Source organism: Vipera berus (assembly GCF_964194415.1).
Source record: "Vipera berus genome assembly, chromosome: W".
Lineage (NCBI taxonomy): Eukaryota > Metazoa > Chordata > Lepidosauria > Squamata > Viperidae > Vipera > Vipera berus.
In genome coordinates, this window is record NC_138210.1 from 55,397,327 (window position 1) to 55,412,441 (window position 15,115).

The following is a 15,115-nucleotide window of genomic DNA, read 5'->3' on the forward strand; positions in this document are numbered from 1 at the left end:
AACTTAAAACAAATGTTGGGTTCAATTATGGTCATTAAGTAAGGACTACCTGTACATTTAATATCCTGGTTTGTCTAAAACTCAACTCAGGTGCCCCTCTGATTTGCGTAGCACCATCTCTTGATGACCATACCTTGAAAACCTGAAATAATTGCAGGTTTTTCTTACAATGATGGGTGCGTGAGCTTTTTCTTAGCAAAATGATTACAGAATGTATCTGCATTTATAGCATAGAAATGGTATCGCCCACACTTCCCCAAGATAGCCAGAATCACTTTCCTTGAAGAGAGCTTGTTGACGATTTTATCCATACTCAAGACAGCACCACGTAGCTCTCAGCAGCAAAGGAATTTGAGGGATTGTATATATATATATTTTCTGAGCAATATTTAGATCCCCTCCCAGAGATGACAAAACGTTGGAAGGTTGGACTGTCAGAGGGAAGAGGAGATGGGTATGTGTGTGCACTTTCATGTGTGTGCCTGTGTGTGTGTGTGTATACACACAATAAGAACGGATTCACAAAAGAGATGGACAGACCCAGCTAGGAAACGGGGCAGAAGGGATGCAGATCACATCTGATTCTCTCCAGTTCATGCGCACTCCCACATGCACCTTACCCCACATCTTGTGCCTCCCCTCCCAGCCGAAAGAATCCGCTCAGATAGGATGGGAAGGAGGGAAAAGAAACAGGACTGATTTTGGAGACTTCCCACAACCCACCCTACCTCGAGGCCCCAAGCTGAAGGATCAAGGATGAATATCTTGCTGCCCATTGATTTATCAAACCCTAGGATTTTTTTATTTTATTTTTTTTACTCCCATCTCTCCATCCCAGTTAGTAATTTCTGTGAAGCTTGCCCCTCAGCCAAGTGTTGAGGTGGCAGGTCCTAATGTTGTTCAATGCCCCCTTGTTCAAAAGTTGACAATGCTGAGGCGGCAAGTCCTAACCCTGGTGTCCCCAAACTCCTCTGCCTTCCAGGGGCATCCTGGGGAAGGGAAAGGCTTGTCAAAATTAAAAGAAAAAAAGTCAAAATAGCAACTGCAACCATGTAATCCAAATTTGTCTCTATTTTATGAGACCTCCCCCCCAATTCCTGCTACCTTCAATCAATAAGACAGTACTCTCCACTCACCACTGAGGATTTTCTTATCTTCTCTCTCTCTCTCTCTCTCTCTCTCTCTCTCTCTCTCTCTCTCTCTCTCTCTCTCTCTCTCTCTCTCTCTCTCTCACACACACACACACACACACACACACACACACACACACACACAGACACACCTACACAGGACTGCCTTGGGTGTGTGGGACCGGGCCCTTTGCAAAAAGGACAGAGGCCTTGGGGAAGGATCCGTATATAGCCTGTTTAAGAGTTAAAGAATTCTGTCAGGGCTGCTAAAATTACATGAGACAGAGCCAATGAGAAGCTGAGACCAGTCATTCAATTCGTTGAGATTTTGCCAGCCAGCAGAGATTATAGAAATGCTTTTTTAAAAACCCCTAATTTTGGCAGTAAAAGGACACAGGCAAAAACAGAATAGGGTGGGATGTTATGAAATATACTCATGTTTCTTTTATAAATTCAGGGAGAGCTGAAAAAAAAATCCTCTCTTAAAATAGCCGTTTGCCCTTAATACAGAGACAATTTAAAATCTGCCAGTGCCCTCCTTAAAGAGCCGTGATACGAAGCAGGAGAAGTGCACAATAAAAACCAAATCTGAACGTTCCCCAAATCCATTTAATTGGAATAAAGAGCATTCACATCAGTTCAGAACCCAAGTTGGAGTAAGAATGGAGAATATAACTACACTGTGCTACAATTGTTTTGCAAACTCAGATGGCTCGTATTTAATGCTATTGACTATTCCTGGCCATGCACAGGTTATATTTGCTGATTTTCCAAAAAAAAAATTGCGATTTGAAACTGTACTGTATTTATTCTTGAAGCTTTAGGTAGTTTTTGGCATTTGGCATTTTTATTTACTTACTTACTTTTCCCGTTTCCCTTTTGAGCAAATTTTCAAAATGCCAGCTGCCAGTAAAATAACTATAGTATAAGCACAACGTAGTCTGGATTTCTGGATCCTGAATTTCTAATTTGATTCCACATTTCACATTTAGATTTGGCTTGTTGCTGTTGTTGTTGTTGTTGTTGTTGTTTTTAAATATAGATTTAGGGGAGAATTTTTCAAAAGTTTGTCTTGTAACAAAATGTTTATTAGAATTCTGGTAAATATTTTCACCCCAACTTATGAAAATGTTTTTAAAACATTGAGCGGTTACATAAAATGAAAAAAAAAGAAAAAGAAAAGAAAAGAAATCAAAAAGAAGAAAAAGAAACAGGAATGGAATAATTTCTCTCCTACACAGGACATCTTCCTACTAGCTCTGTCTCACAATTTTAGCTTAATGCCACCATGATACTGTAAATACTACAGAAGAAAAAAGCGGGGAGGGGCGGGGGAGAAAAAATAAGTCTCAAGGCAAGAAAGTGAGAAGGTAGCCTGAAAGGGTTCAAGAAAATAAAGACCCCCACCGTCCCACTAAAGGAATCAGATTAAATCCCTCACCCCCACCGGCTCCTGCCCGGTTTTTCTCCTTGTGTGTGTGTGTCTTCCGTTTTTCCCCCCCGTTTAGTCCATTGTCTTTGTTTTCGGTTGCGTCTTGTGTTTCCCCGCCCACCTCGTGTTCTTCTGTGGATTTGTTCTGTTTTCTGTTCTTCGTTAGCTATTTACAAGTTCACAGTATGGGCCTCTCCCAACATGGCCGCTTTCTGCCCCAGGGTGAGGTGGGGGTCATTAAATCTGGACCAATCTCCATCTTCCCACCCTGTCCCTTGCGTCCCTGGTGGGCCTTGACCCATCCATGGGGCTGGTTGGCTCCTCCTGTCCATTAGGGGTGGCTTTAGCTATTTCCAGGGGGCTGGAGGTGGCTTCTTTCACCTGCTTTTCCTCCCCCCCCCAGCCACCCACGTGCTGCTCTCCCACTCCATCTGTCATGGCTGCTGTGGGGACGGAGTCTGTGGTTGCTGCACTTGAGTCCCATTAGAGGAGACAAGCTTCTTGTCCTTGGAGCCATGTCGATGTTGTTCGGTCGGGATGTCTGATTCAGAGCGACGAGACGGCTGGCAGCTGCGGGTTGGGGTGCCTGGGAAACGGAGCTGCTGCCCATTCTTTTCGTCTAAATGTTGGAGGAAGATCAAAGATTAGGATAATTTCACCACCAAGCATCCCCTCATAACACCAACTGTCCAGAAATGGGCCTCGTCTTCTTTCTTGTCCTCTACTGACATCCCAAGACAGCTGATTTCAAACTGGTACCTACGTCCATTTCTTAAAGGAAAAACTCACTTGCAGAGTCCAAATATATTGTGGCTGAAAACATTCCAGGACCAGAGAGTAGAGGCAGAAGATGCTGGATCAGAAAAAGATCAGTTCAGCATCCCAATAGCCAAAGAAATCAACTGGAAATCTCTTCTACAGGGAGATTCTGAAGGCAACCAGTCTTCCCTATTTTGCTTCCCCACCAGGTGTTTCCAAAAGTCTTTTGGATCTGGAGGCTTCACATAGCTGTCATAAATAGCAGCTATATTAACATCCACTGGTAGACCCTCACAGTATGTTCCTTTTAAAGATGGATGGCTGGATGAATAAATGAATGGCTGGATAAATGGATGGATGATATACCATCAAGTTGGTGCTCTTAATAACTACTTAGATAGCTTTTCTTCGGGTCGGTAAGTGATCCTAGATCAGGAGTCTTCAAACTTGGCCCTTTTATGACTTGTGGACTTCAACTCCCAGAATCCCTCAGCCACCCATGCTGGCTGAGGAATTCTGGGAATTGAAGTCCACAAGTCATAGAAGGGCCAAGTTTGAAGACCCCTGTCCTAGATATTTTGAGGCAAAGTATTCAAAGGGGCATTTTGTAAAGCATCTTGGGAAAGTTGCATCTTTAAACTTCAAGAATTTTCCCAGGTTGTCCCAAAGGTACGGAAATGTCCAGACAAGTCAACACACCCAACACGATGCCAGTGAAGTGAAGTGAAGTGAAGTGAAGTGAAGCAATACTGTATGGACACACATACACATACGTACAAGCAAAAGCACAGATAACCCAGGAAAACTGTTAAAGCAGCTGCAGTGAGCTTTCCAGAAGAATCAGGAGCCTCAACACTTCAGAGAGGAGTGCTCCATTTGCCCCAACCTAATTATTTATTTATTTATTTATTTATTTATTTATTTATTAGTTGAATTTATATACCGCCCTATTCCCAAAGGACTCAGGGCGGTTCACCGGGCAGTTAAAACAGTACAAAAAAGAGAATAAAATGGAATTAAATTAGTACAAGCCCACAATTAATAATAACAATAAAAATTAAAATTTTAAAATTAATTTAATATAATTTAATATGATTTAATTAAAATACTTTAAAATTTAAAATCCCTCAGTCCAGGCCAGACAATTCAAACAACCAGGTTTTTAAGTCCCGGCGAAACGAGCGAAGGTCGGGGGCAGTCCGAAGCTCCATCGGCAGTTCATTCCAAAGGGCGGGTGCACTCACAGAGAACGCCCTTCCCCTGGGAATCACCCGCCGGCAATCTCTAACCGGCGGAACCCTAAGGAGGCCCTCCCTGTGGGAGCGCACAGGACAATGGGAAGCTGATGCTGGTAGCAGGTGCTCCCTAAGGTAATCCGGACCCATGCCATTTAGGGCTTTATAGGTCATCACCAGCACCTTGAATCTCACCCGGAGGGCAACTGGAAGCCAATGCAGCTCGCAGAGAAGAGGTGTTACATGAGAGTATCGGGACACTCCCATTACTTTTGAATCCTCTGCGCAGCCTTAGAAATCCACCTCGCTCTTGTGCAAAACAAGCAGGAAGAGTCAAGTTATTTGTATGAATCCAAAACAATGATGTACAGTAACACCTACCTGCAAGGGCTTGCACAGAAGGCTGGTCATGTGTGCTGAGTAGTTGTGCCTGAATCGTTTCCACAACCCGCTTAAACCGACGGCTGGGACCTAGAGAGGCAGAAGCAGGAGCAGAAATGGAACAGATTCCAGAAAACAGGGTCTCAAAGTAGGATGCCACTCAAGTCCAACGGCGAGAAGAGACCGTTGTCTGTGCTATGTCAATGAGGTCTGGAGACTTGAAAATTGAGATTCTTGCAGAATTGTGTACACTACATATAATCCCTTCAGGATTATGGCTTGCACTACTTTCAGAACAGCCGGGGGGGGGGGGGAACAAAGCGCCTTCTCAGATGTTAGAAAAGGTGCAATATTTTGCCTCTGGAGGTTACTGCTCGCTTCACACTCCTTAATCTCCTCTGTAATGGCTAGAAAACTGTGAACTTTAAAGCCAAAAAGCACAATGTACACCACACACAAACACACACACACACACACACACACACACACACACCACTCACAAACATGGAATCTGCTTCTTTTGGCTCTGTTTGCTTTTTAATCGGAACTGGGAAAAGTGAATGTTTGTAAAGTCCAACCAACATTATGGCTCCTAAAGGTGACTCCGAGCAGGAGGGTGGGACTTCTGGCTACTCACCTGAGATGAGGGTAAAGGTCACTGAGTAGATCCCACTGTCCTTGTGTGCCTCTCCCCCCTCGGAGTAGCTGATGTCAACTTGGAACTTGACAGGTTTTTGGAAGACGGAGGGCCCACCCGATGATTTATATTCGGCCCGAAAGCTTGTTTGGGATATAACGCTGTGACTCAGGCTGGGGATCTGTAGGTTAAGTGAAGGTAAGCAATGTCAAGCCATAGACGTTGAACGGAAAAGATCTTCCTTTTAGTGTCCTGTTTACTCTAGCCTGCTCCACCCTTCTGCCCTCAGTATCAACAGGACCTCATCCTGCCAGCCAGCTCCATTTAATTTTTCAGAATCAATCCCAGCCCTCGCCTTCTCTTCCAGTTGAGCCCTTACTGAGAGGAAGGCGTGTACAATGTCAGCCTTGATGGAACTCAGGGGTTTGTCTTTGATGACCACAAAAATTTGTTCTTCTTTGTCTAAGTTGATAAAATTCCCGAACCAGGATTTCTTGGCAAGCCTGCGAGGGAAGAAAAGCAGAACAAGGAAAACGAGGCAGTTTGGAAAAAAATCTTGGAAGAAGCTTTGCTTGTCTCCACTGAAAGTGCCACAAGTACCCAGGAGGTGACCAAAGTATTTCTCCTACCATACACTGTAAGCTATAAAGACACGCGTTCTTGTGATGCATTGTTGGTATTATACATTCATGGGAAAGAGGGAGAAATCTGGATTCCTCATATTAAGCACATTAATTCTGGGACAATATAGTCATTTGGAAAAGCATCTGTAAGAACCATGAATGGAAGAAAAAAAATGACTGAATTCTCTTTCTTCCTGTTGGTGTCTTCTAATACTCACTCAGGGGATGATTCTGGTGTAAGACTAGACATTTCTTCTGGTGTGGGAACTGCAAGGAGAAAAGGAATAAGTGTTAAATGGAAACAACCTGGTTGCATTTCCTCCTAGTTGCAACTTTTCAAAGCAGCTCATTTGCTACCAGATGCCAAGCATAAAAATAGGAAATTGCTTTTATTTTTCCCATCCTTGTTTGAAGAATGATCAACAGAGTAACAGAGTTGGAAGGGATCTTGAAGGTCTTCTAGTCCAACCCACTGCTCAGGCAGGGAACCCTACGCCATTTCAGACAAATGGTTGTCCAATCTCTTCTTAAAAACTTCCAGTGTTGGAGCACCCACAACTTCTGCATCTCGGGTAATCCAGGATATTCCATCTTTGCTTATGGGGGGAGAGGTGTTACCCCCCCATTGAAAGGGTGCGCAACTTAGGCGTCCTCCTGGATGCACGACTCAGTTTAGAAGATCATATAGGAGCCGTGGCCAGGGGGGCATTTGCCCAGGTTCGCCTGGTGCGCCAGTTGCACCCCTATCTGGACCGAGATGCCCTACGTACGGTCACTCATGCGCTTGTTACCTCCCGTTTAGACTACTGCAATGATCTGTACATGGGACTGCCCTTGAAGACCACCCGAAGGCTTCAACTGGTGCAGAATGCGGCTTCGCGGGTTGTGATGGGAGCGTCCCGATACTCCCATATTACACCCCTCCAGCGCGAGCTGCATTGGTTACCGGTTGTCCTCCGGGTGAGATTTAAGGTGCTGGTTCTTACCTATAAAGTCCTACATGGCTTAGGTCCGGGATATTCGCAGGACCGTCTGCTGCCAGGAACGACTGCCCATCGCCCTGTGCGCTCACACAGGGAGGGCCTTCTCAGGGTGCCGTCGGCCAGACAATGTCAACTGGCGACCCCCAGGGGGAGGGCCTTCTCTGTGGGGGCACCTGCCCTTTGGAATCAACTCCCCTTGGAGCTCCGGATGGCCCCGGATCTCTGTTCCTTTCGTCGCGACCTTAAAACATGGCTTTTTCAACAGGCCGACCTGGACTGATGGAAGGGAGGTTTTCTTAATTTTGTTTTATTGTGTTTTTAATTGGACTATTTATGGGATAATTTGATTTATTACCTTTTAATGTTTGTATTTTGTGTTTTTATTGTTGTTAGCCGCCCTGAGTCCTTTGGGAGATAGGGCGGCATACAAATCCCATAAATAAAATAAATAAACTTCTGGAGGCAAGTCGTTCCACTGATTAATTGTTCTGTCAGGAAATTTCTTCTCAGTTCTAAGTTGGTCCTCTCCTTGATTAGTTTCCAGACATCCACACATTCCAGACATAAAAAGCTCCCAGGTTCTTTTAAAAGCATTTCCAGGTAGTCCTGGGAAGACTACAAAATCAGATATCGATATATTACAACTCTCTGCATCCCACTGGCCAGGACATCTCAGAACTTAGTTCAGCATCATCTGGGACACCAAAGTTTTTCATCTCTTCTATAAATAGTCCTTGAGCAAAATGAATTATTATCCATTTTGGCTAAAGACCGCGCCCAGGTGCCACTTCCTAACTTTAAAACATTGCGTTCCTTCATTGAACACATTCTTTATACATATTTTAGGCAGTCCTCATTCAAACTCGACTTCTGCACTCCTGATTGCACTCCTGGCTTTCTTCTTCACTATCTACGCAGCAATGCTTCTCACCTTTGGGCGTTTTAAGAGGTGTGGGCTTCAACTCCCAGAGTTGCCCCCGCTAGCATGAAGTCCACACCTCTTAAAATGCTCAAAGCTGAGAACCACCGGTCTACAACCATGCTCCGTTCCAATGCAGCTCTCTCTCTTTATCCTCCAGCACTTCCCCAGATAGAATGGGCTGTTTTGGCTTGTCTTAGGCAAGCTGAGAAGTTATGCTTCATTATAATCAGGCCTTTTTTTTCTCATAGAATGCTCAGAACGGAGTTCCGGCACCTTTTTCTTTTACAAAAAAAGCACTGATTATAATTGACATTTACCATAACTATATGCTGACTGTAATTAAACGTGCCTTGCACGCCTATCATCTCAGGGAAAGTACAATATACTCACCTTGCAGTTTCCGACGATGGAAGCGTGGGGAACCAAGGAAGCTGTTCTTGATAGAGTTCAAGCGAGTTTTCCATGCCACGCCGGCCACGCCAGGACTGCTGGGGGGCGTCCCACAGGGAGTGCCGCTGGGGCTCTCTTTAGGCGTGTGCACAGGAGTGCCGAGCGGAGTGGGGAGGGGGCTTCCCCGAGGGGAGGGGTGGGGAGTGACCTGCAGCACAGATTTGGGTGGGGGTTTAGTAGAGGGGAAAAAGCAATGGGGAGAGGAGGGTGGGTGAGGGGGTGGAGAGTTGGGAGGCAGAGGGAAGGGGGTGGAACATCGACTCTGGAGGGCCCCCTCCCTTGCTGGGCTGCCCTTGGCAGGAAGCGTCTGAGTCTTCACAGGGGCAGGGGGAGGTGATGAGAGAGAGAAGCTGAAGATGGGGCTCTGGGTGTGGGAAGAAATGGGAGGGGAGAAAGGTGAGGAGGGGAGAGCCGTGAGATGGGAGTGAGCAATGGCAGGTGACAATCTCATAGTCTACTCCCAAACAGAGTTTCACAACATGGCCCAGATTTTGAGCTTCCCCTACTGTCGCTTGGACACATTACTCTTTTTTTTTAAGGAATCAGCTTGCTACAAGCTCTTTGTTCACCTACTCTGTCTTGTCTACATGTCTTCATCCGGTTCAGTCATACTGTGGCAAGGGCAACATCTGTGATTCCCCCTCAAAACTATATATAATTGCCCCCCTGAAGTAGGTCTAGACTTTGCCACTTCATTTTTTTTCCTATATCACTTGTTTCCCAAACTGAGTTTGCCTTTCAATGAGACCAACTTTCTGAAACCTCTCCCAATTGGCCATTTTCCCTATGGAACGGCTACTGTCAACTCTAAACTTTTCCCCCAGATAAATCTGAAAACTCAAACTGTTGCCGTATAAAGAAACGCTACCACCTTTAGGGGTTTCTCTGTTTGGTCTTTTCTGTGTGGTTTTATTATATGGCAGGCAGAAATATGCTGGGACCTCAACTGCCAGAGATACATTATGCTGGTAATAAAAAGGCACCTTTCTAATGTTTAAGTGCAGGATGGGTACCTGACATTTTATGGCATAATTATCTGCTTAAAAAGGCTGTGTTTTCTACTGCAGAGGTAATCGTGGTTCATTGCTGAATTCTAGCTAGTAATAAAACTAACACTTTGGGTGCTACAAGAGATTACACAAAAGCATGGTTGACCATTGTACAGGTAGTCCTCGACTTATAGCCATTTGTTTAGTGACTGTACAAAGTTCCAATGGCACTAATAAAGGGACCTTCAACCAGTCCCTGAACTTACACACAACAACCCCAAGGTCATGTGATCAAAATTGGCAACCGGCGTGTATTTACAACAGTTGCAGCATCCCGTCGTTATATGATCACAATTTGTATCCTTCCCAGCTGGCTTCTGACAAGCAAAGTCAGTGGAGGAAGCTGAATTCACTTAAAGACTGCATGGTTCACGATTCACTTAACAATAATGGAAGGTCATAAAATTGGGCGCAACTCATGTAACAACCACCTTACTCAGCAACAGAAATTTTGGTCCCAACTGTGGCTATAAGGCAAGGACTATCTGTACGCATGGGTTTGGTTGCTAAATAACAGATATTTGTACATATGCAGAAGTAATCCACCATTCCAATGTTATCCTTATCCCAGTTAAAACAGGAGGAACACTGCCATTTGTACACCAGTACCAACGGGGCTGATCTGGATCAGGCTAGATCACAAATCTGTCTGAGTGAAAAAAATCGGGTGACAATGAAGAGGTTCAGGATGTATAACAATCTCAGGAACAACTATCAGTAAGAAGAGAGATCTCAGCTGTGTCTGGAAAGAGTCTGACTCAAAAGAGAAATAATCTGAAACGCCTCTAAATCTACAACAGCAAAGACACATGGAGAGTCAAACGGAGATTCAGAATCCAGTGCAGGGCATGGGGGGGGAAAGAGGAAAGATTCTGAACTTTTTCTAATATGTTTCCAGCGGAACAGAAGAGTGACAGCCTTGCAACCTTTAGTGGAAAAAGGACCATCTGCCTCCTGTAGTTTCTGCCAATGCTTCAGGTCTCATTGTTTAAACCAGGGGTAGGCAACCTCGGCTCTTTTATGACTCATGGACTTCAACTCCCAGAATTCCTGAGTAAGCTGGCTCAGGAATTCTGGGAGTTGAAGTCCATGAGTCATAAAAGAGCCGAGGTTGCCTACCCCTGGTTTAAACAGTGCTGTCTGATAGGACCCAGGAAGCAGGGCCTTCCCAGAGAACCCGAAAGCCACTACCTCAATCTCATCTAAGCAAACTTTAAAAACCCGCTGCTTTCTAAAGGCGCACGAAACACTGTTACCTTCCCACCGTAGTGGTCCCTATTCTTCTACTTGCATTTTTACGTGCTTTCGAACTGCTAGGTTGGCAGAAGCTGGGACGAGTAACAGGCGCTCACTCTGTTACACGGCACTCGGGATTCGACCCGCCAAACTGCTGATCTTCTGATCGACAAGCTCAGCGTCCTAACACACTGAGCCACCGTGTGTGTGTGTGTGTGTGTATACTGCTCAAAAAAATAAAGGGAACACTTAAACAACACAATGTACTGTATTTAATAGTAGGATGCCTTATCTTGTGTTCCCTTTTTTTGAGCAATGTGTGTGTGTGTGTGTGTGTGTGTGTGTGTGTGTGTGTGTAAATTTTTTGGCTTGCTAACAAAGAATAAAGGGAGAACGATATGATCATTTCAAACTTATTTGTTCTCATCAGTTATTTCCTAACAGGAAATAAGATTTGTCCCGTGTCTGGGACCAAGCAAGTGTATTCTGAATGCTTAACAAACATTTAAAACATATATATAATATATATAATTCCAACATTCCTTTTATTATTATTGTACACCACCAGAGCTTTTATGGAGTTGGATGGCCTTAAGACATTTGACGAATAAATGAATAAATTATGGGCAGGAAAGAACGGTGATATGGAGAAAAAGTGAATTCCCTTTTCCTTGACATGATAGCCTTCACCTGGATTTCCCAACACCACTAACAAGCCAAAAACAAGCATTTGGGGGCCAGCTGGTTATTCCCCAAGCATCTGCAGGCTATGGTTAAAAATAGTCAAGATGGTATAGTTGAAACTCTACCTGCTTGTATGTGCAATGCACGTTAAGAGAAATTGGTGAAGCTCTGATCACACCATCGTGGTCACCACCACGTTTTTGACTACATCCTGCAGATGTCCTGGGTTGCTCAGATTTGAGTCTCCTTTCCCCAGCTTAATCCTTTCCAGGGATATGGAACTATAACTCCCAAGATCCCATTCTGGTGTAGTTCAACACCAGAGAGATTGCTCTAATTTATTTTCTTGCCTCTTGCCAACCAGACTACTTATAAAACCTATCCACTGGCAAATCGGCAGGGTACAGATTGGTGAAATGAATAAATAAATCCAAACCCTTGAGCAATGGCCTGCCCTTTAATCCGACCCTCTGCTTAAACATATCTCTCTGACTTTCTTCATCCAAGATCTACATATACCTCAGCCTTCCTTCCCTATTCTGTACCTTCCCCCTTTCCCACAGAGGGATGCGAGGTGCTTTTGAAAGCTCTTCCCCCAATGCAAGTCAACAGGTGTTGCTTTTCCCTAGCATGGAAATGTAGTCATGGAAATGGGGTGGGAAGTGAGTTTTTCCAGATGCATTTTCTGGCTATCGTTCATGCACTGTACAGTACACACCACATCTGCCAGGAAAACTAACACAATGTCCTCAGCACTTCAGCAATTGGAACCAAGTGCAGGGTGGGATGTCAACAAGACTGCTGAGTCTAAGGGTCATCTTCCCCAACTTACACTTCCTCCCGCAGCCTAATATTTAATTTATCCACCATTGCCTTTGTCATCTTCTGCCGCAGTTGATTGCCGTACCCACCCATCCCTTTTACCAACATACCATTTTTTTGCCTAGTCCATATACTCACCCTGGGACTACTGAGGGGACTAGAAGATAAGCCAGTGGAGGCACCACTTACAGATCGAGACCTGTGGGGGTGGAGGGTAAAGACATATATGAGGATTAGTGCTGTCTTGGAAGGAAGAAGGTGGTGAAACAGAGAAGAATATGGTCTAAACTTTGGTCTAAAATAGCATTATGAAAAGTTTTCAGCCTTCCCAATCAAAGATACCCTAAAGAAATGAATAAGCATAAGAATCTTTGGACATTACCAGCAAAGAACAGCAAAGAATTTCAGAATATATATCCTGAAGTTCTTTGCTATTCGTTTGTTGTTGTTGTTAGCTGCGAAGTCGTGTCCGACCCATCGCGACCCTATGGACAACGTTCCTCCAGGCCTTCCTGTCCTCTACCATCTTCTGGAGTCCATTTAAGCTCACGCCTACTGCTTCAGTGACTCCATCCAGCCACCTCATTCTCTGTCGTCCCCTTCTTCTCTTGCCCTCAATCTTTCCCAGCATTAGGCTCTTCTCCTGTGAGTCCTTCCTTCTCATTAGGTGGCCAAAGTATTTGAGTTTCAACTTCAGGATCTGGCCTTCTAAAGAGCAGTCAGGGTTGATCTCTAGGACTGACCGCTTTGATCGCCTTGCAGTCCAAGGGACTCGCAGGAGTCTTCTCCAGCACCAGAGTTCAAAGGCCTCAATTCTTTGGCGCTCGGCCTTTCTTATGGTCCAACTTTCACTGCCATACATTGCAACTGGGAAGACCATAGCCTTGACTATACGCACTTTTGTTGACAGGGTGATGTCTCTGCTTTTTAGTGTGCTGTCTAGATTTGTTGTGGCTTTCCTCCAGAGGAGCAAGCGTCTTTTAATTACTTGGCTGTAGTCCTCGTCTGAGGTGATCTTGGAGCCCAGGAAAATAAAATCTGTCACTACCTCCATTTCTTCCCCATCTATTTGCCAGGAATTGAGAGGGCCGGATGCCATGATCTTGGTTTTCTTAATGTTAAGTTTCAACATTAAGTGCAAAACTTGGGTTGAAACTTAACATGCTATTCATTACTAGTGTTCATTGCTGTTCTTGCTACACAATATATATATATGCTAAACACACAACACACGTTTCATTTTATATAGAGTAGGTCTGCATTCTGGATACATTATGCCAAGACCTAGCTCTCTGAAGAAGTCACTGATGCTAGGAAAGATGGAAGAAAAGGGAAAAGACAAACAGCAGGAAGGTGGATGGACTCAGTAACAATAGCGATGGAAGACCCAATGGAAGACTTGAAGGTTGGGACAGATTGTCCTGGAGAAAATCTGTCTATGTCAGGGCTTTTCACCCATTGTACCACTTTTAGGATATGGCAACATCCGAGTACCACTAATCACCTAGCAAGGTGTCAAAAACTTAATGACCAAAAAAAAAGGAAAAAGTGATGAAGTACAGGTAGTTCTCAACTTACAACAGTTCGCTTAGTGGCCATTCGAAGTTACAATGGCACTGAAAAAAGTGCCCCCCAAGCCACAGCCGAGCAAGACACCTGCCTGCCTGCCTGGTGGCGCTCTTCCTCCTGTCTGAGGTTTTCATTGTTGTGAGCATTTCTGCTGAGGATTGGCAGTGGGGGTGGGGGGGTGTTTGGTTTTTATTCCCCCCGTCTGCTGGGTGGTTGCAGCATGTTTCGGTCACTTCACATGACCCTGGGACACCGTGACCGTCATAAATATGAATCAGTTGCCAAGCATCTGAATGTAAATCACAAGACCCTGGAGATGCTGCAACATTCCAGCTGATCGGCGCTTCTTCTGGGCTCAGCAGAAGCACCAGGATCAGCCCCGAGTTCCAGATTGAGCCTGGCGCTGATCCTGGCGCTTCCGCTGAGCCCTGACAGCCCTGCAGCTCCAGCCGTCTCTCGCTCAGGCTTGTGCGGTGCTGTCACTGGTTCAGCTCATTTCCCCTCCCCCGCTACCACTTTTCTAGGATGGTCGCGTACCACCTGCCAGGTGCCAATGTACCACAGGTGGTACCCGTACTACTTGTTGAAAAGCCTTGGTCTATGTGGTTACTAAGAATAAAAAATGATTTGATGGGACATTATCAAGCAATCAAAATCCGCACAGTAAGGAACTATCAAAATATGCCAGTGATTTAGACTAGATGAGGAATCAGAAAAAAGTAGTGAAAGAAAGCGGTGACAAACTATAGAGTCCTCGACTTACCAGAGTTCACTTAATGACCAAAGTTACAACGGCACCGAAAAAGTGACATGACCATTTTTCATACTTTGCAGCATCCCCATGGTCATGGGATCAAAATTCAGACGCTTGGCAACTGACTCATATTTATGATGGTTGCAACGCTCCAGGATCATGTGATCACCCTTTGCAACAGAAATGGCCCCCCCCTCAATTGTGGTCGTAAGTCGAGGACTACTTTCCATATTCCAACAGAAGAGATTTATATATAGCTCAGGGCTGAACTGTGTTCTCTTAAGGGCTCTCTGAGGTTGATTGTTGTTTGCAGATGTTTCATGACTTGACTAAGTGATACCATCAGGCAAACTAGAGCATGCTCAGGCAGCACCAAACACCGCATACTTCCATTTTGTTGCCATGGGAGCAACATAAATAAAACCAGGAAGTTGCCAGGTATGGAGCTT

The 15,115-nt window shown here is 44.8% G+C and overlaps 1 protein-coding gene across 2 annotated transcripts in view; it reads right to left on the bottom strand.

The window, feature by feature from the left end:
- Positions 1-2,996: 2,996 nt before the first annotated feature.
- LOC308676223 (serine/threonine-protein kinase BRSK2-like) overlaps positions 2,997-15,115 on the bottom strand; it is a gene marked incomplete at both ends in the record, with an annotated part of 73,713 nt that continues 61,594 nt past the window's right edge. The window contains 7 exons of one of the 2 annotated variants that reach the window (XM_081342023.1): positions 2,997-3,181; positions 4,938-5,027; positions 5,575-5,755; positions 5,954-6,077; positions 6,416-6,464; positions 8,493-8,700; positions 12,482-12,542. In XM_081342023.1, coding sequence (XP_081198149.1) covers positions 2,997-3,181; positions 4,938-5,027; positions 5,575-5,755; positions 5,954-6,077; positions 6,416-6,464; positions 8,493-8,700; positions 12,482-12,542 — 898 coding nt within the window. Of the gene's footprint in view, positions 3,182-4,925; positions 5,028-5,574; positions 5,756-5,953; positions 6,078-6,415; positions 6,465-8,492; positions 8,701-12,481; positions 12,543-15,115 lie in introns of both variants that reach the window. The other variant, XM_081342022.1, reaches the window with a different exon arrangement.